At 52.8% G+C, this 21524-nt stretch overlaps 1 protein-coding gene across 1 annotated transcript; it reads left to right on the top strand.

Annotated features, from left to right (window-relative positions):
* The first annotated feature begins 1860 nt into the window (after positions 1-1860).
* On the top strand, positions 1861-5867 carry LOC132577959 (uncharacterized). Its single transcript, XM_060247747.1, has 4 exons — positions 1861-1921; positions 3055-3168; positions 3954-4281; positions 4686-5867. The coding sequence occupies exons 1-4, from the start codon at positions 1861-1863 to the stop codon at positions 5317-5319; spliced, it is 1137 nt and encodes a 378-aa protein (XP_060103730.1). The 3' UTR covers positions 5320-5867.
* Positions 5868-21524: the final 15657 nt, after the last annotated feature.

The following is a 21524-nucleotide window of genomic DNA, read 5'->3' as shown; positions in this document are numbered from 1 at the left end:
CGGATCCATGGCCAACCCCTTCCCCGAGACTTGGAACCCTAGGTAGTCAAGTTCCTCTTTGTGAAACTCACATTTTGAGAGTTTGGCATACAGTTTGTTTTGAAGCAGGGTGCTCAGCACCTCCCGGACCAGTTTCACGTGGGAGGGTAGGTCCTTCGAATAAATAATGATGTCATCCAGGTAAACCACCACCCCCTTATACAAAAATTTTCAAAGGACCTCATTGATAAAGTTCATGAACACTCCCGGGGCCCCTTGAAGGCCAAACGGCATCACTAGATACTCAAACTGCCCCAAAGGAGTGTTGAATGCCGTTTTCCACTCGTCCCCTTCTCTTATCCTGACTCGGAAATAGGCATCGCGCAGGTCCAGTTTGGTAAAAATGGACCCCTCCGATACTGCACTTAGCAAGTCTTTGATTAGGGGGATGGGGTAGGCGTTTGACATAGAGATCCCGTTTATCCCGCGAAAATCTGTGCAAAGTCTAAGACTTCCATCCTTTTTCTTTCGAAACAGTACCGGGGCGGCGTGGGGGGCCGTCACAGGTCGGATAAACCCCCGTTGGAGGTTTTTGTCCAGAAATTTTCTCAATTCAGCCTTTTCCGCCCACCCCATCGAGTACAGTTTGGCTTTTGGCAGTGGCTGGTCGGGCAGGAGCTCTATTACACAGTCAGTGGCCCGATGGGGGGGCAACTCTTCCGCCTCCCGTTCACTGAACACCCCCTTCAGGTCTCGGTACTCCCTAGGGACGGTTTTCACCTCCTCTATTGTCACACAAAGTTTCTCATTCTTGGGGGGAGGTCGGGGGCCCCAGATCTCCTTCCAGAGGTGAGTGACGCACCTCCGATCCGTAAAGTCTATGGTGTGCTCGCCCCACTGGATATCGGGTTGGTGTCGAGCCAGCCAGCCCACCCCTAACACTATGTCGAAGGAGCAGGAGGGGGCTATTACAAATACTTCCATGTCCCAGTGGTCCTCCACCCCCATTAGTATCTCCCGGGACTGCTCTGTGCAAGGTTCTCCCCTCATCCTAGTTCCATCCATCTGTTCGAATCCAAGGGGTCGGGGCAGTTTCTCTCGCCCTATCCCCATTAGGTCCACCAGCCGCGGGGTGATTAGTTCCCGCGTGCACCCCGAGTCTATTAAGCCCCGGGCGTGGATAAACCTTTCTTCCCCAACGTTCAACAAAGTCAATGGAATATACATTAGTTCCCCTGCTATTCTCACCCTCAGTGGTGCCGGCTTCTTTTGGACCTGCCGCGGGGCACCGTCTAGCGCAGGTCGGTCTCGTTTCCCGCCGGCTCCAGGTCCCAAGCCTCCTCCCCGGGCTCCTCCAGTGTTGTATTATCCTCGTCTAGCACCGCCGACAGCGCGGTGCTGCTTCGACCCGACTCTTTCCGTTTCCCTGCTCGCTGGGTTTTGGGCGGGGGACCCTTCGCAGTGGGCGCGGGGGCCCGGGCCCTCTCCGGGCAGGTAGAGGCCAGGTGGTTGGGGTCCCCGCATTGGTAGCACTTCCGCGCCCCGGAGGGGGGCTTTGGGGTTGCTCCCCCCGTCTTCTTCCCCTCCGGCTTGGCTGCACTCTTGTTCTCTCGGCTGGGCTTCCCCTGTAGTTCTTAGCGCTGGATCGCCACCTCTTTCATGTTGGTTTCGATCTCTCCCGCCAGTTGGATCCACTCGACCAGGGTGTCTGGCCGGACCTGCTGCAGGGCCCGGTCGAGGATCCCGGGGTTCAGCCCCTTTTGATACGCCCTGATTATCATCGCCTCGCTCCAGCCTTTGATTTTGCGGCTGTGGTTCCTGAACTCCAGGGAGTATTCTCGGATGGATTTGCTCCCCTGGCGGAGCCCTTCGATCGCGGCGATGGCCAGGGTCTCCCGCAGGGGGTCTTCAAACTGGTATAACAGCGCCTGTAGGTGTCAGCGTAGGGTTCATGGATGCTCCAACAATGGACAGACTCTTTTCATTTGAAAATAAGTTTCATTTATTGGATACATACATGTTACTGCTACGAGAGTTCTTTGAAAGTGATAAGGTACACACAAACTAGCTTGGCCTTTATGGCCCAGGATCAAAGCTAGGGGGTTTAAATCATTCTCACAATACCGTTGCATGCTACTTCTAAGAGGTGTGAGGTTCACACCCTGATATCTTGCATAGCTAGCCGCGTCCGTCCTCTCTTCCCCACAGGCGACCTTGCATCGGCCAAGAGCTGGCCACATAGTTTGCACTTCAAACACCTTTACAGCTCTTGGCGCCAAGCTCCTCTTCCCCCCCCCCCCCACTTCTGCTCTCACAGCTAAATTATAGTTACAGTTCACAGGGTTAGTAAGCAATACAACAATTTAGGCATTCTGGTTAATATCAATTTGAACACAAGCTGACAGAAGGGGGGGCCCAGGTGACCCAAATCCCAGAGAGGGACAGAGCAACCCTGCGGCTGTTGTGGGGGGCGGGGGGGGCAGCCGCTCCTTGCCCCACTGTGGGGCCCACCTGGATTGGACAGGGGGGAAGCGGAGCAGCTGTCTGAGGAAGTTCTGTGGGTGAAGCCGGCCCTGGTCAGTAACGTTTCTCCTGCCTCGTTCCTTGCTCTGGTACTTGCAGAACCAGCCACTTCTTGCACAGCTCCTGGAGTTCTTCCCACCTCCAGAGCAGCCTCCCATCAGGCCCCCGGCAGGCATGGGGGGACTGATGCCATCGTGTCTCTTTGGCCCAAAGGCCCTCGCCCGCTGGGGGGTTGCTTCAGCCCTGCATGGGGAGCCGGGAGGGAGGCCAGCCCCTGGGGCACAGCCCACCCTCCCTCCTGAGCCCTGACAGGGCTGGGAGCAGGGGCCACCCTTCCCTAGAGGGGGAAGCGATTCTGCCTCTTGCCCCAGGCCAAAAAAGTGGGGGGGGGGCTGGCGGGAGGCCTGGGCTTGAGGAGCCCTGCCCAAGGGAGGGCCTTTGTCCAGGCCGGGCTGGCAGGGCCTCCCACAGCAAAGGTTGTGCTCTGGTGCTGGCCTGGGAGCCAGGCCCTTTCCCATTGGACGGCTGACTGGTTGGTGTTAAACTTCCTAGGAAAAGATCCCGGCCTCCCCCCTGCCGAAGGAAGCAGAGCTGTCGAGGGTGAACTCAGCAAGGCGGATGGATGGGCTGTCGATTCGGACCTCCCCGCAGAGTGCAGCCCACGGAGTGAGTATGGGAGAGAAACCAGCAGCCCAGCAGGGGGCCAAAGGGCCACAAAGGCCACTGCCGTCTTTCGGAAGAAACACTTTACTAATCTTGCATTTGGTTGGAATCGAAGGCAGATCTACGTGGCACTCAGTGGGGCTTGCAGCTGGGGACGTGGCCAGATCCTGAAGGTCCCTTCTGACTCCAGGCTTCTACGGCTCCCAGTCAGATGTACGTGGAGGGAACTCACCTTCAGCAGGGCTCCTTCGCTGGGTGCTGGGAGGGGGGGCAGCTTTCTATGACCCTCCCATCCTGCTTTTGCCAGCGAGAAGGGAGGCTGATGGGGGCTTTCTTGCCTGAGGAAAGACGTGGAGAAAAGGGGCAAAAGCCCCCCCCCGCTAGCTGCTGCTGCTGGCAAAAGTGGGGCAGGAAGGGAACGGGAAGCCCCTTCTCGCCCCTCACAGCACCCAGCAAGCAAATGCTTTCTCCAATGACTTCCCCAGCGGCCTGTCTGCCTGCACCTCCAGCCAGGGTCCGTGAGCAGGCCTGCCTGGGGGGGTCTCATCTGCCCCTGCACAGGACCCCAAGAGACCAGCAGCCTCACCTACCACCAGGGCCCCTGGGAATCACACAGCCCTCGCCAGGAGCCCAAAGGGGTTTTGGAGGGTGGGGTTAATAGTTGGGGCTGGAAGAAGGCGGAGGGATGCAGAGTTGGAGTGTGGGAAGGCCCTGTGCAGAACGGGCCTGAAGCCACATTGTTTTTAAAGCTGCCGTTCATCAGTAGAATGCCTTTGTATTTGCTGTAGAACTGACCAAGAGGTCCAGCCCTTCCGAAGTCTCGTGGCTCAGAGGCCGGCTGGGCAGCAGAGAAGCCAACTGCCAGATCTTCTCCTTAACGACAGCGGCACTGCCACGGGCCACTCCATCCAGAGTCTCCACCCAAGAGCCTGGGAAGGCAACAACTCAGCGCAGCAAAGCCACCTCACCCAAGGGAGAGCCCCCCCGGCTCCTGTATTTCATGCCCTTCCAGCCCTCCAGGAAACACGCAGCCGTCTATAACATCTTCTTGCCTGTCAGTGGCCATAACGTCCTCCGGAACTACAAACCTCCAGGAGGGGACTCCTCTGAGGAAAGGTGAAGGAAAAGGGACACGCTCCCAACCAGCCAGGAAAGGGTCTCCCTGGGGGAGGGAGCTGGGACTTCTGGACAACCCTTCGCATAAAGAGACCAAAGAGTGCAAAAGACTGCAAAGCCAGCTGGGACGTTGCCTCCAGCTGCTGCACATCTGGAAGAGATGCTTGTGACGGCCGAGGGTCCCTTCCGGGCTTGGCAGGGTGAGTGCTGGGGGCTTTGTGCTCACCCTAGCAGAGGAGTGCTGCTCGTCCCCCAATGCCTTGGGCCGGAGCCTCTCGGCCATCTCCACTGAGTCTGGCTCTGCTTGCAACTAATAAGGGATCTTTTTAAACAAACAAAAAGAGGCAGAAACTGGACAACGATGAGAACAAGCAGGCCACTTAAGTTATGTGATTTTTTTGCAGGAAAACATCAGACAAAATAGATGCAGAGATCCTCGTTCTTTTGCCCCACAGACAGTGTCCAGCATCCTCTGCTCAAGCCGGTCTCTGTCAGACTGTCCTGAGATCACAGCGATTTCCCAGCTGGAAGGAAGGAAGGAACCGCTTCTTCAGAGCCCCCCTCCCCCACCTGCCTCCACAAGATGGCTGCTCTGAGCCCAAGATCCCAGCCTCTGAGGCATGGAAAGGCCAGCCAGATAAAATCCTCCTCGCCCTAAGCAAAGCAGTCAGGGTGGCAGGGAGAACAGCTCCGTTCCAGCAGTGGAGGCAGGCAGGAGGCCGCACCTCTCTGGCTGGCCAGCAGCGCAAACTGCTGACTCAGTGCCCACAACCGCAGGCAGACGACTTCCATCCTGTGACTCATAAAGATGAGGAGCATCGAGGGGAGCCGGGTCATGGCATATCTGCAGCCAGCCCTTCTGTGAGTGAGGCTTCTGAAACAAAAAGCAGGATCACAACCACACAGAAGTGCAGACATAGAGCCTCGCTGCAGACATTCAGCTGCAGGGGTGGGTGCTGCTGGGCAGACAATTCTGCCCTCCAGCAATCCTGTGGGTCAACCAAAGAGGGCCTCCTCTCCAGCCTCTGCAAGGGATGATGTCAGCAAAGCACTGCTGGAGGATTCCACGCCACACCAGGCGCAGAGGGCCCAAAGGCCAACATGACCCCGAGGGTGCTGGTGCTGGTGGGGACTTGCCCAGGCCCACTGGGAGCAAGCTGAGCCCAGCAGCACAGCCAATGTTTCGGTGAATTGGATCTGGGTCACTTTCCCTGTTGTTAAGAATTAGGACCATTGCTCAGTTTACCTGCCACCTTTGGGCATGTCAGTTGCTGCCCAGAAGAGAATCACCCTCTCCATGGCCCAAAAGGTCCAAGTGCTGAATGCTTGCAGGGCACAAGGCACACTCAGGCAAGGAGGCTCCTCCATTCTAATTCTGCAGGCAGATGCTGCCAGAACAGTCCTGCCTCTTCCCTGGTTGTGATCTGCTCTCCCCTCTGAAGCAGGGGGCTATTCTCCAAGGGCAGGGAGAGTGGCTGGCTCTAGAGGGGAGATTCCAAAGAACCTTCTTGATCTTTAGCAAGTCTGCTGTTCATAGGCTCCATCCTCAGTTGCAGGGCCTCAATAAAATACAAGCAAGCTCAAAAGGCGTGATCCAGTCAGTCAGGACAGCGCAGACAGATCTGTCCCCCCCCCCCCCCCGCCCTGATTCTGCCAACAGCCTGGGGCAGTGAACTGGTGCAGGACTGGCCAGCCGGGTCACATTTCAGAAGCAAAGTCAGTAACTGGAAGGGAGATCACGAAGGAAGCCTCTGCAGAGGCAGGGCACCTGCTTCACCACTTACCTTGGAAGCCCCCTGCCCCCAGGGCTCACCAGAAGTTAGCTGCAACTTCAGCCCCCCCACACACATGACCTTGACCTCCTTTCCTCTCCAAGGCTCTTTGGCCTCAGTTTCTATCCTGTGGACATCTTTTCCTTCAGGGGCCTTGGGGAGCCAATGGTGGGCGAGAGTGTCCCTCCTTTCCCTCCCCTTTCACTAACGGTGCCTCTTTTGGTTTAGAGGAAGGCGCCACCCCAAATGGTTCTGAGGTTTCTGAAACGCCTGCAGGGCTCCGTATGCCTGAGGGCAAGGGCTCCCCTCCCTCTGCTGGGGGCCGGCCTCTGCCCTCTGGGCAAAGGACCTGCCCCACTCTCCTGGGTCCCGGGGGGAAGGGTGCAGAGCAGGCAGGGCCAGAGGGAGGCTGGAGGAGCCCGGCGGTGGGAGGGGAGGAGGGACACGGCCTGGTCTTGTCAGGGAGAGCCGGAGTCCTTGGAGGAGGAGCCTGCTGCGTGGAAGTGGGCGGAAACAGCAGGTGGTTGCAGGTGAGGAGGTCTGAGCCTCTGAAGCGTGGTCTGGAGGGATCTTGCCTTGAGGTCTCTGAGCCTAGCTGGCGTGGGAAGCAGCCTAATTCCAGTGAGGACTTCAAAGGGGAGAGCAGGTTGTCTCAAAGCCTCATTTCTGAGAAAAGCCTGCTAAAGAATTTCCATTCCCCAGAAGGAGCTCCCACTGACATTGTGAGATGCCTGCGGCTGCAGGAAAGCCAAAGATTCACCTCACAAATAAAAGGCCAGCTGAATAAAAGATTCTCTGCACCTGCTGGGATGTTCTAATGGCAGAAGCCCAGCAAATGGCGCAGGTGGTGTCTCCTCTCGGGCCTCTGCCCCACAGCCATCCAAGGAAGCTCAGGGGTTCCCCTCCATCCCTCCCCCCCCCCCCGTTCCTCGCAGCCTCATCTGGAATTCCTGCCAGCCTTGTCCTGCCAGGGGGAGGCCGAACCACACCCCTTGCTACCTGTTCTGAACATCATTGAAGTCCCCAAACTCCTTTGCACCTCGGCAGGACCCAGCTTCAGGTTTCCTGAATGCCACAAGCACTGTAAGACACAAGCAATGAATGGTATCCAGTGGAATGCAAATCTTTGGCTCAGGGTGGTAAGAAGGGCGAGGGAGGGGAGTCTTGGCGCCCTCACTGAAGACGGCCCCTGCGTCTCCTTGAGGAAAATGACAAGGGGAAATGGACATCTGTCCGGCTAGGACCATGTCACGCAAGCTTTTCAGTGGGCAATTTGCTCTTCGTGGAGCAGGATGGAAGTCTGGTGGGCCACGGGGCTGGGGGCCACTTCCCTGCACTCTGCAGGACCGGAGAGGGGGGCCACTTGGCTGGTGGGAATAACTCTGTGCCCCCCCCCAAACCACTGCCACCCTGTGCAGCTGGGGGAGGGGTCTCCTGGCTCCTCTGGTCACCAGGGGCCCCCCAAGATTAAGCAGGGTCCGGGAACTAACTAGCTGCCCTCCTAGACCATTTCCCCAAGCATGGCACAGCAAAGAATCCATACTGAACCCTCCACAGCAGCAGTGGCCCAGATGGGGACTAGAGTGAGCCGTGCCCTTGTGGACAGAGCTGGAGGTCAGAAGCCCCAACTGCCAACTCCGGGTGGAATTCCAAGCAGCAGCCCCAGCCTGAAGGGAAGGTTTGGGAACAGCAGCAGCAAACCTCCAGCCCTTCCCGGAAGCGGACTCACCCCACCCCGGTGCTGGCTCAGGCTTCAGTGTCTGCTGCAGCGGGCGGCTGAGAAGGCCTCCCAGGGCTGTCTGGGGCATTCTGGCCTGTGAGTCGCACCAGCAGGGGCTAAAGCAGAAGCAGCCCTCCATCGCTCTGCTGGAGTCACTCAGGCCAACAGTCTTTCCGGTGTGGCTTGGAGAACCACAAAGAGGCACATTTCAGAGCTAGGAATATACTGCCAATCCTGTCCTGTGAGTACATCATCATGCTCAGGCCTCAGGCCTCAAATTCAGTGGGAGCTCACAGGAGCACAGCTCCTGAACCTTTCGGAGAGTTCCACCTCCTTGTCCATTGAATAGTATTGCAGCTGCATCACAATCCCTGGATGAGCTCCACCACCTATTTTTCTACAAAATGACCCCTGATCACGCTATTTCCCTCTTGCATTGCGCCTGTGCTCAACAAAAGCAGCAAGCTGAAGTGGAGAACTCGCAGGGGTGGGGTCTGCTTAGAAGCGGCAGCAGAAGAGATTGGAGTTAGACCCCACCCTTCACTTAGGAGTCTCAGAGCAGTTTACAATCTCCTTTCCAGGGGTGGCCAAACTGTGGCTCAGGGACCACATATGAGACTTTTACACATATTGTGTGGCTCTCGAAGCACCCCCACCCCCACCCCCATCAGCCGGCTTGGAGAAGGCAGTTCTCTCTTTAAATCACTTCTCCAAGCCAAGCCAACCCGGTGGCCTGGAGAATGCATTTAAAGTTTCTTTCTTTTCACCTCTCCCTATCTGTTTGCCTTCCTTCCTTCCTGCTTTCAAACATCTGGCGTTCATGACTTGAGGCTCTCAAACACCTGATTTTACTTTATGCGGATCTTTCATTAAGTAAGTTTGGCCCCCTCTGCTCCTTTCCCTTCCTCTCCCCACAACAGACACCTGTGAGGTGGGTGGGGCTGAGAGCTCTGAGAGAACTGGGACTGGCCCAAGGTCATCCAGCTGGCTGCATGTGGAGGAGGAGGGGGGATCAAACCTGGTTCTCCCAAATAAGAGTCTGAGCACTTAACCACGACACCCAACTGGCTCTCTTATATATATCCCACTCACCACTCTGAATCTTAGTCTCAAAGCGGTCATAATCTCCTTTCCCTTCCTCCCCCACAACAGACACCCTGTGAGGTGGGTGGGGCTGAGAGAGCTCTTCCAGAAGCTGCCCTTTCAAGGACAATTCTGTCAGAGCTCTGGCTGACCCAAGGCCATTCCAGCAGGCGCAGGTGGAGGAGTGGGGAATCAAACCTGGTTCTCCCAGATCAGAGTCCGCACACTTAACCACAACACCCAACTGGCTTTCCTTTCCACTGGTTCGTGCCTCCCCTCCCAACCAACCGCTCTGCTGCTTCAGCTACATAACATGAGAGAGTGGCTGGCAACATGGGGCATGGATGGGTGGACGGGCAGTGATGCTGGGCAGAAGAGCAGCTGGGAGTCGAAAGGGGCAGCTGCCTTCCTGCCTACCCCCATCACCCCTCTGTTCACAACTGCTGGGAAAGAAAGGCCCCTGCCTAGCTGAGCACTTCAGAGTGTGCAGGGCCTCCAAAACACCAGCCTCTCATACATGCCCCCAGGGGCAGGGGGACAGCCTTAAGAACACTCATTTAAAAAAACAAAACAAAAACCTGAGTTGTTGGCACTTTCCTTGCCAGTTGTGCACCCCTGTGCTCTCATTTGCACTCCCACACCTGCAACCATTGCCTCGGCATAATCTATGTTTGCTTAAGCCTGGCATTTTGAAGAAGGCCAGACACCTTGCAGGACTGTCCATGCAGAGAGGGGAGTGGCTTTGGGGCTGCATGGCTGCTGAGTCAACAACAACTAGGTTTCCATCTCTTTTAAAGCATTCAAGCAGCTTCCTGTCCCAGTCCTCTTTTAGAGATGGGAAACATACAGACCCTCCTCACAGGCCTTGGATTCTGCTTGGGATGGGGTGGGGAACGGGCTCACTAAGTAAAGGTCTCCTGAAGTTAAAGATGAGACTCTGAGAGATTCTGAGAGGATTCTGGAGAGGGTGAAGAGATGCAACCTGCAGTTATCGTGGGCAAGACCCACCAGCAAAATTGGCTGCGCAAGCAGAGTCTACTGCGCATCCTTCTGTCCACGGCTACCAGAGGCTGTGCAATTGCAGAACTGGTCCCAGTCTCCAAGGTGGGGTACTTGGTGCCATGCAGTGCATGGCAGGCCAAGGGGGGGCAGTCCACAAAGAGAGAAATTTAGAGGGAGAAGGAGAAAGACAGGTTGCTTACCTGTAACTGTAGATCTTTGAGTGGTCATCTGTGCATTCACACTCATGGGATAGAGTGCTTGCGCCGATCCCCGAATCGGTACCTAAAAAGCCCGGGATTAGGATACAGAAGGGTAGAAGATTTGTTAATAATGGATAAGTTAAAATCATTACAAGACTTGCAAGAAGCGGTAGGGATACAACATTGGCTTAAAGCCGTAGGATTGTATACTAAAATTAAAAAGAAAGTGGGAAAAAAGTAATATAAATGAAGAGGAACCTATGGAAAAGACATTGAAGAAGGCAAGGAGGCCACACAGCACTCAGGGCAGAGCGCTACAGAGAGGTGCCATTGCAGGTGTGCCATGCCAGGGTGTCAGAAAGGGTCAAAATGCAGGAAAGCAGAAAATCTCTTACCATTACTGATGATGTCAAGTTCACACCAAACTGTCCTACTGGTGATTTTTGGCTTTGCTTTATGAAAGCTTTGAAATATTTTTTAGGCTTCTCATCAGTCCTAATTCACAAAGAGACAAAACCCAGCGACACTGTCGTCACTGATAAGCCAGGCACATTCACGTCCCACGGCTGAAACACCTGGGATGGCTGAAGCAGCCAGACTGCAACTCCTCAGGACCCTTGTGGGGTGAGTGGGGGTGGGGGAGCATTTGATGTGAGACAGGGAGGAGGGCCCCAGCCCGTTCCTTGCCCACACTTCACTCTCCTGAAACTTTCTTCCCGGCTGGGCAGGAATAGAAGACAGCTCCCTCCCCCATCTCCTGCTTTAATTGTACCCCCTCCAAATGCATCTCATGATGACCCTCCCCAGCTCCTACTCGCCACCCTGGAAATTTGAGGGATAACTGAAATATATGCAATAATTATTTTTCTATCAAACTTTCTCGAGTTTAACTGATTCTTCAGGTTTCAGAAGGCAGGGGTATGCTGCCAAATATGAGGGCCAGATCCGACATAAATGTGACCTTGTCAGGTCGAGCCATGTGTATCATAAAAATGTAATGCCAGGTAGCAGAGATGTAAACTTTAAAGGACACAGGCAAATACAATTAAAGATTTTAAAAAGCTTAAAACATTAGCACTCATTGGTCTTTGTGGAGAAACGCCATCTTAGTCAATGTTGGTGCTTCATTGTGAGGGATCATTAAACTCCTAAGCAGGCTTTGACCTAGCCTCCCTCCAACCCCCCCCTCCCTTCCAGAGCCAAACCAACAACTCTAGGGGGAAAGTCTCCTAGAGAGGCAGGAAGTTCTTTTGTTCTTTGTATTGGAGTTAGCAGGAAGAGAAGGCAGTTTGCAACTGGCGCTCAAGGGAGCATGTGGTGAGCATGGGGGCTCCTGCCTGTGAGGCCCCCAGGCAGTCAGACCAAGTAAGTCATCCCCAAGGCGGGGCAAGTTTAGACCAGGGACAGTAGGATGCGTTTATAACACCTTTCCTTTGTCATGCTGTTTGCTGTGCGGGTGTTGTGCTGTGCTAACTTTTTATATGCAACTGTTTTTGTTTTGTTTTTCTTTCCCTTTCTTTTTCTCTTGTAAATATTTTTTCTGTTTTGAATGCTGGCAATCAAACTCTGTACCACATAGATCCCCAACCGCCTTAGACCACGCTGCTTTATAAAGGGGGCCTCGGAGAAGGGGGAAGGCATGCAGTTGGATAAGGTGCCAATCCTCCAGGGGTGCCCCAAAGAAGTGCTGAGGTCTCTGTGAAACCCAAGTACAGGGTGGCAGAGGACCTTGAGGCCTGGCCTCATAGCTGGAGTGGGGGATTGGGAGTCCTGTTCCTCTCAATCTGAACCCCTAGACTGAGCAGGTGGTGGCAGCGAGCCCAAGGGGCAGGAGGAGAAATAGCTCCCTCCAGGAGTTGGCGACTCAATAGGGAGTTGACGGGACCGGGTCTGAAGGCAGAATCGGGCCGGTTCCGTCACATTTGGCGGCAGCGGTGGGATAAGAACAAACAGAGAACTTGATTGGCCAGGCATTTTTGTTTTTTGATACGTGCAAGCACCCAGAGGAAGCAACAGAGGTTTTGTTTTATTTTCGGGTCAACTGGAATAGGGAAAGGTTAGTTAGTTAGGATGGAGCGTGCTAAGAGACTGGAAATCTGGAAGATGAAAAAGCCACAGCTCCAGGAAGAGTGCGCAAAGCAAAAGCTGGAGTGTGACAACCTGACTGTAGCAGATATGAAAGACCTCCTGCTGGAGCATCATCAGCATGCAGGGGCACCTGCAGAAGTGCCCCCCACCCAGTCAGAAGCAATCTTGCGGCTACAGTTGGAACTGGAGATAATGCGTATCGAGGCGGACCGAGACCGCAGACGGGAGGAAAGAGAGAGGGATGAGATCCGCAGACAGAGGGCTGAAAGACAAGCTGAGATCCGCAGACAGGAGGAAAGAGAGAAAGCTGAGTTCCGCAGACAGGAGGAAAGAGAGAAAGCTGAGATCCTCAGACAGGAGGAAAGAGAGAGGGATAAAAGACAAGCTGAGATCTGCAGACGGGAGCAGGAAGAGCAACGTCGCCATGAGCTTGAGGTGCTACGTCTGGAAGCTGAACAAAGCAAAAAGATCAAAGTCACCCCCAAAGACTTTGCAGTGTACAAAGAGGGAGAAGACCCCTCCATATACCTCTCCAACTTTGAGAAGGCAGCCAAACAGTGGGGGATTGCAGAGGAAGACTATATGTCTTACCTCTGTAGCGTCCTGACTGGAGGACTTTCAGCCATCTATCACAGCATGCCTATGGAAGATGGGGGGATAACTTTTGCAGCCTATAAAGCCACTGTATTTAAAAGGTTTAAACTGGGGCCAGACCACTCCCGAAAGCAGTTCAGGGGTTTAGCTCCACAAGAATGTAAATCCTATTCTGAATGTGGGGTAATGAAGGAACAGACAGTTCCAGTGTTATTGGGCCAGGATTTGTTTGTTGGCCAGTACTCTATCAATGCTGTAACCCGCAGCCAAACCCTCAGAGGAAAGTGGGAGGAGGAAGGCAACGTTAGGGAAGCCACCTCACCACCAACCAGGGAGGGGGAAATAGCCCAGGTTACTGAGGACGAAGAGAGGTCAGTCACCCAGGAGGGGGAGGACCAGCCTGTCTGGAGCCCTGGGGGAGGGTGTTCCCAAGGGGAAGAGGGGTGTAGCTTTCCCCAAGTGCAGCAAGAGGTTGTAGATGTTCCTAGCGAGGTAGGGAACCTGTCTAGCGTAAAAGATGTGCATGCTGAAGAGACCGAGGTGGAGGGTGGAGATTTCACAGGAGGTTCTGAGAGCAGCAAGGCTAATGTGGGCTCAGAGGATCACATAGCTGAAGGCTTGGGGGAATGGGAGTGGTTCCAGAAGGAGGTCCTGAGTGACCTTAGGTGGGAACCGGCTCACCAAGTAGCTGTGGATCAGGAAGTGGGATCTTCCGAGACTCTCTCAGAACAGGTTGTCTGGAAGCAGGGCAGACAGGAGTCCTGGGAAGCTGTGGGACCTTCCAGGCAGGAAGGGGGTCAGTTGGGTAGTGCTGAAAAACCAACCGAGGGGACTGAGAGCCCAAGCCAAACCCTTGCTGAGGATCCTGGAAACAGTGGGACTAGGGGTGGCTTGAAGGAACAGATGATAGAAAGTCTGGGGGAGCCAGGAATGTTCCTGTCTGAGGTTCAAAGTGACCCTAGGCTGGAACCACTGTGTGAGGTGGCAAGGGACCAGAAAGTGGAGTTCTCAGAAGCTGAGACAGGGGATAGGGTGTTGGTTTTCCTGCCACTTCATACTGGTGAACGGAAAATGGAATGGGAGGGACCCCATATGATTGTGGATGACCTGGACGATGCTACTTATGTGGTGGCTATGGAGAAGACGGGAAAGGCAGTTAAAGTGGTGCAGGTGAATATACCACAGCCATTCTCTGCGAGGTCCATGGTGTTGCATATAGGTAGGTAGGAAGGAGACAAAAAGAAGCTGGGACAGCAATTTTTTGGAGCCCCAGAGGTGGTTTTCTGGGAGGTCAGAGTGGACAGAGGGAATATTCCACCAATGAGGGATAAAGAAGAAGCAACTGTGTGGGAACTGGGCAGTTTCCAACCTCATATGTGGGGCCAGGAATTTCCTCCTTTGATGGACCACTCATCCCAGCAACAGCAGCAACTGAGGGAGAGCACCAAACTCCAGAGGTGGTCCTGGGAGATGGAGGAGTACATCTTAAAGACTGGACATTCCTTCTGAAGGCAATGCATCTTTTTGTCCAGAAGGGACATGGACACCTAGGGTGTGGGACTTTGTGTATTGTTGGGAAAATGCCTAATCTTGGTAAATGTTCTGTTTGGGTTAACGGGTTTCTCCTTGTTTGGTTGGATTCTGCTACGGGGTCACCTCTGTAGGAGGCAACCCCTCCGGCTCAGAATTTAAGGAGGGGGACGTGTGGAGAAACGCCATCTTAGTCAATGTTGGTGCTTCATTGTGAGGGATCATTAAACTCCTAAGCAGGCTTTGGCCTAGCCTCCCTCCAACCCCCCCCCCTCCCTTCCAGAGCCAAACCAACAACTCTAGGGGGAAAGTCTCCTAGAGAGACAGGAAGTTCTTTTGTTCTTTGTATTGGAGTTAGCAGGAAGAGAAGGCAGTTTGCAACTGGCGCTCAAGGGAGCATGTGGTGAGCATGGGGGCTCCTGCCTGTGAGGCCCCCAGGCAGTCAGACCAAGTAAGTCATCCCCAAGGCGGGGCAAGTTTAGACCAGGGACAGTAGGATGCGTTTATAACACCTTTCCTTTGTCATGCTGTTTGCTGTGCGGGTGCTGTGCTGTGCTAACTTTTTATATACAACTGTTTTTGTTTTGTTTTTCTTTCCCTTTCTTTTTCTCTTGTAAATAAATATTTTTTCTGTTTTGAATGCTGGCAATCAAACTCTGTACCACATAGATCCCCAACCGCCTTAGACCACGCTGCTTTATAAAGGGGGCCTCGGAGAAGGGGGAAGGCATGCAGTTGGATAAGGTGCCAATCCTCCAGGGGTGCCCCAAAGAAGTGCTGAGGTCTCTGTGAAACCCAAGTACAGGGTGGCAGAGGAACTTGAGGCCTGGCCTCATAGCTGGAGCGGGGGATTGGGAGTCCTGTTCCTCTCAATCTGAACTCCTAGACTGAGCAGGTGGTGGCAGCGAGCCCAAGGGGCAGGAGGAGAAATAGCTCCCTCCAGGAGTTGGCGACTCAATAGGGAGTTGACGGGACCGGGTCTGAAGGCAGAATCGGGCCGGTTCCGTCACAGTCTTAAAGGTACTTTCTTTGTATCTCTCCCATGGGATTCAGGGAACTGGACAAAGGAAGCTCTGGCTCTTTCCTTCCTTCCCCAGGGGACAAGAAGGGGGAGGAACCTTAGCCAATAGAAGGAAGAGAGGCTTGGCTCAGTAGCTCTGCTGTGCGATAGAGAGCCTGGCAAAGCACGCTATCCCTCCTCCCTTCCTCCCCAAGGGAGGAGCCTCAGCCAATGGAGAAAATAGAGACTTTGCTCTGTAGCTCCTGTGCTATTGAGCAAGCCTGGCAAGGCAAGCTGTGATGCAGAAGGAAGCAAGAGAGAGGGAAAAGGAAGCAGATGACAGCTAGTCTCTCGGGGGCCTAATAGGAGCTGTCTGGGGGCCTGATTCGGTCCTTGGGTCACATGTTTGACACCGCTGACCTAGAAGACCTGTTCCCTTTTCCTGCCCCAAATGGGGGTCTTCAGTGATCTTGTTAACCTTCCCTGGAGATGTCTCCAGGTGGCCTGGATTCTGACACAGTTCGGAAATATTTATTCCAAATTCTAAGGGGGACAGAATTTTGTCATTGTATAGGTGACTGCCTAGAATGTGGCTTTCTGGGGGTGCCAAATTGGGAACCCCCCATGTGACTCAGTGAGGTTATCAGTGCGGGGGGGAAGGTGCCAGAGCCTTGCCTCAGGGGCCAGACAGTCTAGGGCCAGCCCCACTTCTTCAGCTTCCCTTCAAACATGCTCTGAGCCACAGAGAGAGAGGAAAGCCAGACTCTTTCCTTACCTAGGCATCTCGTGATGTGGTGCAGCTGATCCATGTCGGAGTCTCCTGGCAACAGAGGCTCTCCTGTCAGCATCTCTGTCACCAGGCAGCCCACGGCCCTCACGTCCACAGCCCTGGGGAGGAGGAAGGGAGGGGAGTCTTTGTGGCAACTGCCAAAGCAAGTGGGCCACGCTTGGCCTCTCCTCGAGTGGCCATTTCCATCACCACGAGACGGGGGGGGGGGGAAGGGATTTTCCCATCCACCCACTCACCACCGGAGGGAGGGGGGAGACACCCTGGAAATTTGAGGGATAACTGAAATATATGCAATAATTATTTTTCTATCAAACCTAAAACTTATTTTGCTGTTTTAACATTATGCGTGAGAGAGCAAAACCTTTTAAAAGAAGTTATATCAGTAATTTTTTAAAAAATGTCTATGTTCCCCTCAAATTTTCTCATTTTTCCTTTAGAGAAAAACCAGGGGGGAAGTCTTTTTTCTGAACCCACCCCCTTCCTGGGCCAGGCTTTCACATCTCTAGACGGAATATAATAATTAATAATAATAATAATAATAATAATAATAATAATAATAATAATAATAATAATAATAATAATAATACTTTTTATTTGTATCCCGCCCTCCCCGCCAGGGCAGGCTCAGGGCGGCTCACAGCATATGAATACAATACAATAAAATTATACATAGTACTTACACTTATAATTATAAAATCGGCATAAATCCATTTACAAATTGTATTAAAATTAATTATGGTGCTATAACTTAGATCTTTGATACATTCTGTGGCTAAAAATATATCCAGCGACACTTTCTTAGCTCAGCATTAGGTGAAGGCTATTTTGAAGAGATAGGTCTTACAGGCCCTGCGGAATTGATCTAAGCACCGCAGGGCCCGCACCTCCTCCGGGAGTTGATTCCATAATAGTGGGGCTGCAATTGAGAAGGCCCGATCCCAGGTGGTCTTCAATCTGGCCTCCCTTGGCCAAGAGATATTCAGCTGCTTCTTCCTTGCTGACCTCAGTGCTCTCTGGGGCTCATATGGGGAGAGACGGTCCCTCAGGTAGGCAGGTCCTCGGCCATATAGGGCTTTAAAGGTGATAACCAGCACCTTGTAACGGACTCGGTACACTACTGACAGCCAATGCAGTCCGCACAGCCCCGGCTGTATGTGCTCCCATCTTGGGAGTCCCAATAACAGCCTAGCCGCCGCGTTCTGCACCAGCTGCAGCCGCCGAGTTCGGCACAAGGGCAGCCCCATGTAGAGGGCGTTGCAGTAATCCAATCTCGAGGTGACCGTAGCATGGATCACCGTTGCTAGGTCCCGGCACTCCAGGAAGGGGGCCAGTTGCTTAGCCCGTCGAAGGTGAAAAAATGCGGACTTGGCAGTGGCCGCTATCTGTGCCTCCATTGATAATGAAGGCTCCAGAAGAACCCCCAAGCTCTTGACCCTATGGGCCGCTTTCAGCGGCACACCGTCAAGGACCGGCAGGGGGATTTCCCCTCCCAGGGCACCACAACCCAAACAAAGGACCTCTGTCTTCATTGGGTTCAACTTCAGCCCACTCAGCCTGACCCAACCTGCCACGGCCTGCAATGCTAAGGCCAGGTTTTCTGGGACGCAGTCAGGTCGGCCGTCCATTAGTAGATAGAGCTGGGTGTCATCTGCATATTGGTGACACCCAAGCCCAAACCTCCGAGCAATCTGGGCAAGGGGGCGCATGTAGATGTTAAACAACATCGGAGAGAGAACTGCCCCTTGTGGCACCCCGCATGCTAGTGGGTGCCTCCGGGACAGCTCTCCTGGATACATGATGCAGCTGCTAAAAACAGCTGTCTGGTTGGGGGTGTCGTGGGCAACAGTGACAACCAGGCGGGTCCCTCGCTCCAGCCGGCAACTGAGCTGTAGCCGGCCCCTCTAGCGCTTCTGAGCCCGTCCCCCGTTCCTCTAGAGTTTCTGAAGTTGACAGCTTAGAATCATCAGAATTAGAAGTGACCTCTAGGGTCATCTAGCTTGCTGCCAGCAATCTCCGCACCTGACCCAGCAGCAGAGGAAGAGGAGGAGGAGGCACAGCCGCAAGCCTGATTCACCCCACAGGTCGTGCGGTTGAGGGAGTGACTCTGCTGAGACGTAGCAGCCGGATGGAGGGAAGCATGCCTCCCACATCACACCAACTGCTAAACATTTCACAAGAGACTTTGTGAGTGTTAGCAATTGGAAACAAGTTGACACAATAAGGTTAGTACCATAGGGAATCTAAAATGGGTTACATTTAACCTAAACCTGTTAAGCAAGGATAATAGCCATCCCAACATCCATCAGAAAACAGCAATCATGACATGGAACCTTGTCAGGGACTTGTTCCTGACACCTCCTCCATAAATGCATTTGGTTCAGTCCTCACCGCCTGCAGAAATTAAAGCCTATCTTATGAGTAACTGCATTTGAGCATACTCCTCCCATGTGTACCCCCACATATTATTCACAGAGAGGAGAAAGGGAGGAGAAAAGGAAGGTATACAAAAGACTGTAATATCCAGAGTTGTGCCGGCCTAACCTTCCTCGCAGGGCTGGTGTAGAGAGCAGGCGTGGTCACGGTGGGGTTTCATGAGCCCTTCCCCAGCTAGCCTTGCTCCATCCTGGAGGAAAAATATCACCACCCTTCTACCATTATTTTCAGCAAGGCTGCCCCTTAACTAAGGCTTGCTAACTAGTTTCAAACCCTGGTGAAGAAGAAAAGCTGGTTTTTAAATGAAACCCCTGCAGCAAAGGCTTGTGGGGTGTTTCATTTTGGAGAGGAGAGGATTGGGGGGAAGAGCGTGATCGTCTTCTCCTGATTATGGGAAACAGATCACCTGTACTGACCCAAGCCTCATTCATCAGAGCAGGCCTCTGACAGCATGGCTCAAATGTCTGAAACATTATGGTGGAGGAGGAGGAGAAGAAGATATTGGATTTATATCCCGTCCTCCACTCGGAAGAGTCTCAGAGTGGCTCACAATCTCCTTTACCTTCCTCCCCCACAACAGACACCCTGTGAGGTGGGTGGGGCTGAGAGGGCTCTCACAGCAGCTGCCCTTTCAAGGACAACCTCTGCCAGAGCTATGGCTGACCCAAGGCCATGCTAGCAGGTGCAAGTGGAGGAGTGGGGAATCAAACCCGGTTCTCCCAGATAAGAGTCCGCACACTTAACCACTACACCAAACTGGAGGAGGAAGAGGAGGAAAGGGGATTTATACCTTGCCCTTCACTACCCCAAAGGTGTCTCAGAGCAGCTTACAATCTCCTTTCCCTTCCCCTCCCCTTAATAGACGCCTCTGAGGCAGGTCGGGCCTGAGAGAGCTTTCCCAAGAACTGCCCTTGAGCAGAACAGCTCTGAGAGAGTTATGACTGGACCAAGGTAACTCCAGCTGTTGCATGTGGAAGAGGAGTGGGGAATCAAACTCAGTTCTCCCAGAAAAGAGTCTGCACACTTCACCACTACACCAAATGGGCACCTGCACCTCACAGAGATCAGGAGATGGAACCTACAAGAAGAGGCCACCCATACACGGTCCTAAGTGGAATGGTTAATATAGCTAGATATTTCCTCAGAATTCTGTCTCCTTCCACCCAATTCACTGAACGAAAGCAGCAGAACTGGGACAAAAGGGTCCCATTTCTTTTGTTTCCAGCCAATGACCGAGGGGAGAATAATCCATTTAGAAATAAATTCTATGAACAATATTCCTTAATAGTACTGCAATATTCCAATATTTTTTCTGTTACAGCATCGTACAACATGACATAACGACCAGACTGATCGGGGCAAAACTGATTTCTTGGCCAAGTGCAGCTAATTCTGATGCAACACAAACCGGGCAGTCATCGCACGAGCTCCCCTTGAGCAGCTTGATTTCTCTCAAGGCAATTTTCTTCATCCCCTTATCTTCCTCACTCTCTAGAAATTTCTTGATGGCCACCAGCCGGCCATTCTCCTTGTCCCTGCCCTTCAGCATCAGGCCGTAGCTGCCTTTGCCCACCAGGTGCAGGAGCTCGTACTTCTCCATTGGCCGTCCTTCCCCTAAGGAGGCCTCCCAAGCAGCTGTCAGAGACGGACCGGAGTTCGCCTGCCCAAGGAAGCCATTTGCAGTGGGCCCTTCTAAACGTGCCTCTGATTCATCCTCCGGAACACGAGTTTTCTGGAGCAGACAAACAAACGGTTTTAGCAACACAGGGTCACAGGCTGTGGCTTCATTTTATTTAATGAAAACATGTACATGCCACCTTTCCACTGAAATAGGATCCCCAAGGCAGCAAAGAGCAAGTCATTCAAACATTTAAAATATTAAAAGCATTATAATCATAGGTATAAATATTTAACAAAAGATATAAACATACAAGCACAACACAATCAGGTAGGAGAGACACCAAAGGAAACAGAAACATCTTTTCCTGTGCTGACTAATGAGGCCAATAGCCAGTTTCTACCCCACGAGGATCTCTTTCTGCCTGTTGCTTGTCTCCAGCAAAACCCTTTCCCTTCATGGTGAGGCCACAAGGGTCACACCTGGTGCTCTGCATCTGGTGCTCAAGAAACAGGAAAGCCTTGCCTTGCTCCTCAAAGGGTGTCCAGGCACACCTTGCCAGAGGAAGGGTCGGCTTCCCCACTTGTCCCTCCCCTCAGGCTTCAGATCAAGCCTCCACTGGGCTTGCAACCAAACCTTCACACGGAACTCAGGCATGCTTTCTCCTTCAGAATGAAAGACAGAAAGAAAGACACTAAGAGTTACAACACACAGCTGCAAACTTGTGAGGGAAATGAGGATGGGGAACGACTTGTGAAAACTTGCAGAAGTTAGTGGTTGGGTTTTTTTGTAATCTCCTGGTTTGGAACATAAAAGTGTACAGGTTTTCATAATAACTAAGACACCTGCAAACTGCTCAATCCACATTAAAATGGTACATTTGTGTTTGAGCCTGCCATGTTATTCAAAATATGACTGTCAAAAATAGTTGCATCCAAATTTAACATATCTGTTTCCCACTGCAAGATCAGAACTCTCCAACACTTGGAATCATTGAGTCCATATACTGTTCAAGTATTTTGCCTGAGAACTTTGGCCCTTTCTGAAAAGTATAATACCTTTCTTTGTTTCATTTTCCCTTTGGCAGATGAAATCCATGATACTTTCCCTTGTATCCCAAGCACTTCAAACATCACGAGATCAACCCAAGGGGCTTATTTCTTTGATATGCAAAAGAGGCAGGGGTCTGGATCATGAGCATGAGGGGCCATCGAGGCAAAACTAGTTTATGGGGCCCCGGAATGTTTCCCAAGGCAAGAGATCAGAGGTACCTCTTCATGTCAATTTTATTGTGCACAAGCAAATTACCACTTCAGGATTCTCTCTTCCTATGACCTGCGAGTGCAAACTTCTAAGCAGTACATGTGACTGTTGTTTCCCAAGGACCCAGCTTGTGCTTGCACCAGGGGCCCA

The sequence above is a fragment of the Heteronotia binoei genome, chromosome 10 (assembly GCF_032191835.1).
Source record: "Heteronotia binoei isolate CCM8104 ecotype False Entrance Well chromosome 10, APGP_CSIRO_Hbin_v1, whole genome shotgun sequence".
NCBI lineage: Eukaryota > Metazoa > Chordata > Lepidosauria > Squamata > Gekkonidae > Heteronotia > Heteronotia binoei.
This window is presented reverse-complemented; position numbering and strand designations above follow the sequence as displayed.

What these genes read in the sequence shown, in the direction of transcription:
- LOC132577959 (XM_060247747.1), top strand. Translation starts at nt 1,861, where the DNA reads ATGGCCAGGGTCTCCCGCAGGGGGTCTTCAAACTGGTATAACAGCGCC. An exon ending in CAGCGCCTGTAGGTGTCAGC is followed by an intron (nt 1,922 to 3,054) that starts GTAGGGTTCATG and finishes TAAACTTCCTAG; the next exon opens with GAAAAGATCCCGGCCTCCCC. An exon ending in GGGGACTCCTCTGAGGAAAG is followed by an intron (nt 4,282 to 4,685) that starts GTGAAGGAAAAG and finishes ATTTTTTTGCAG; the next exon opens with GAAAACATCAGACAAAATAG.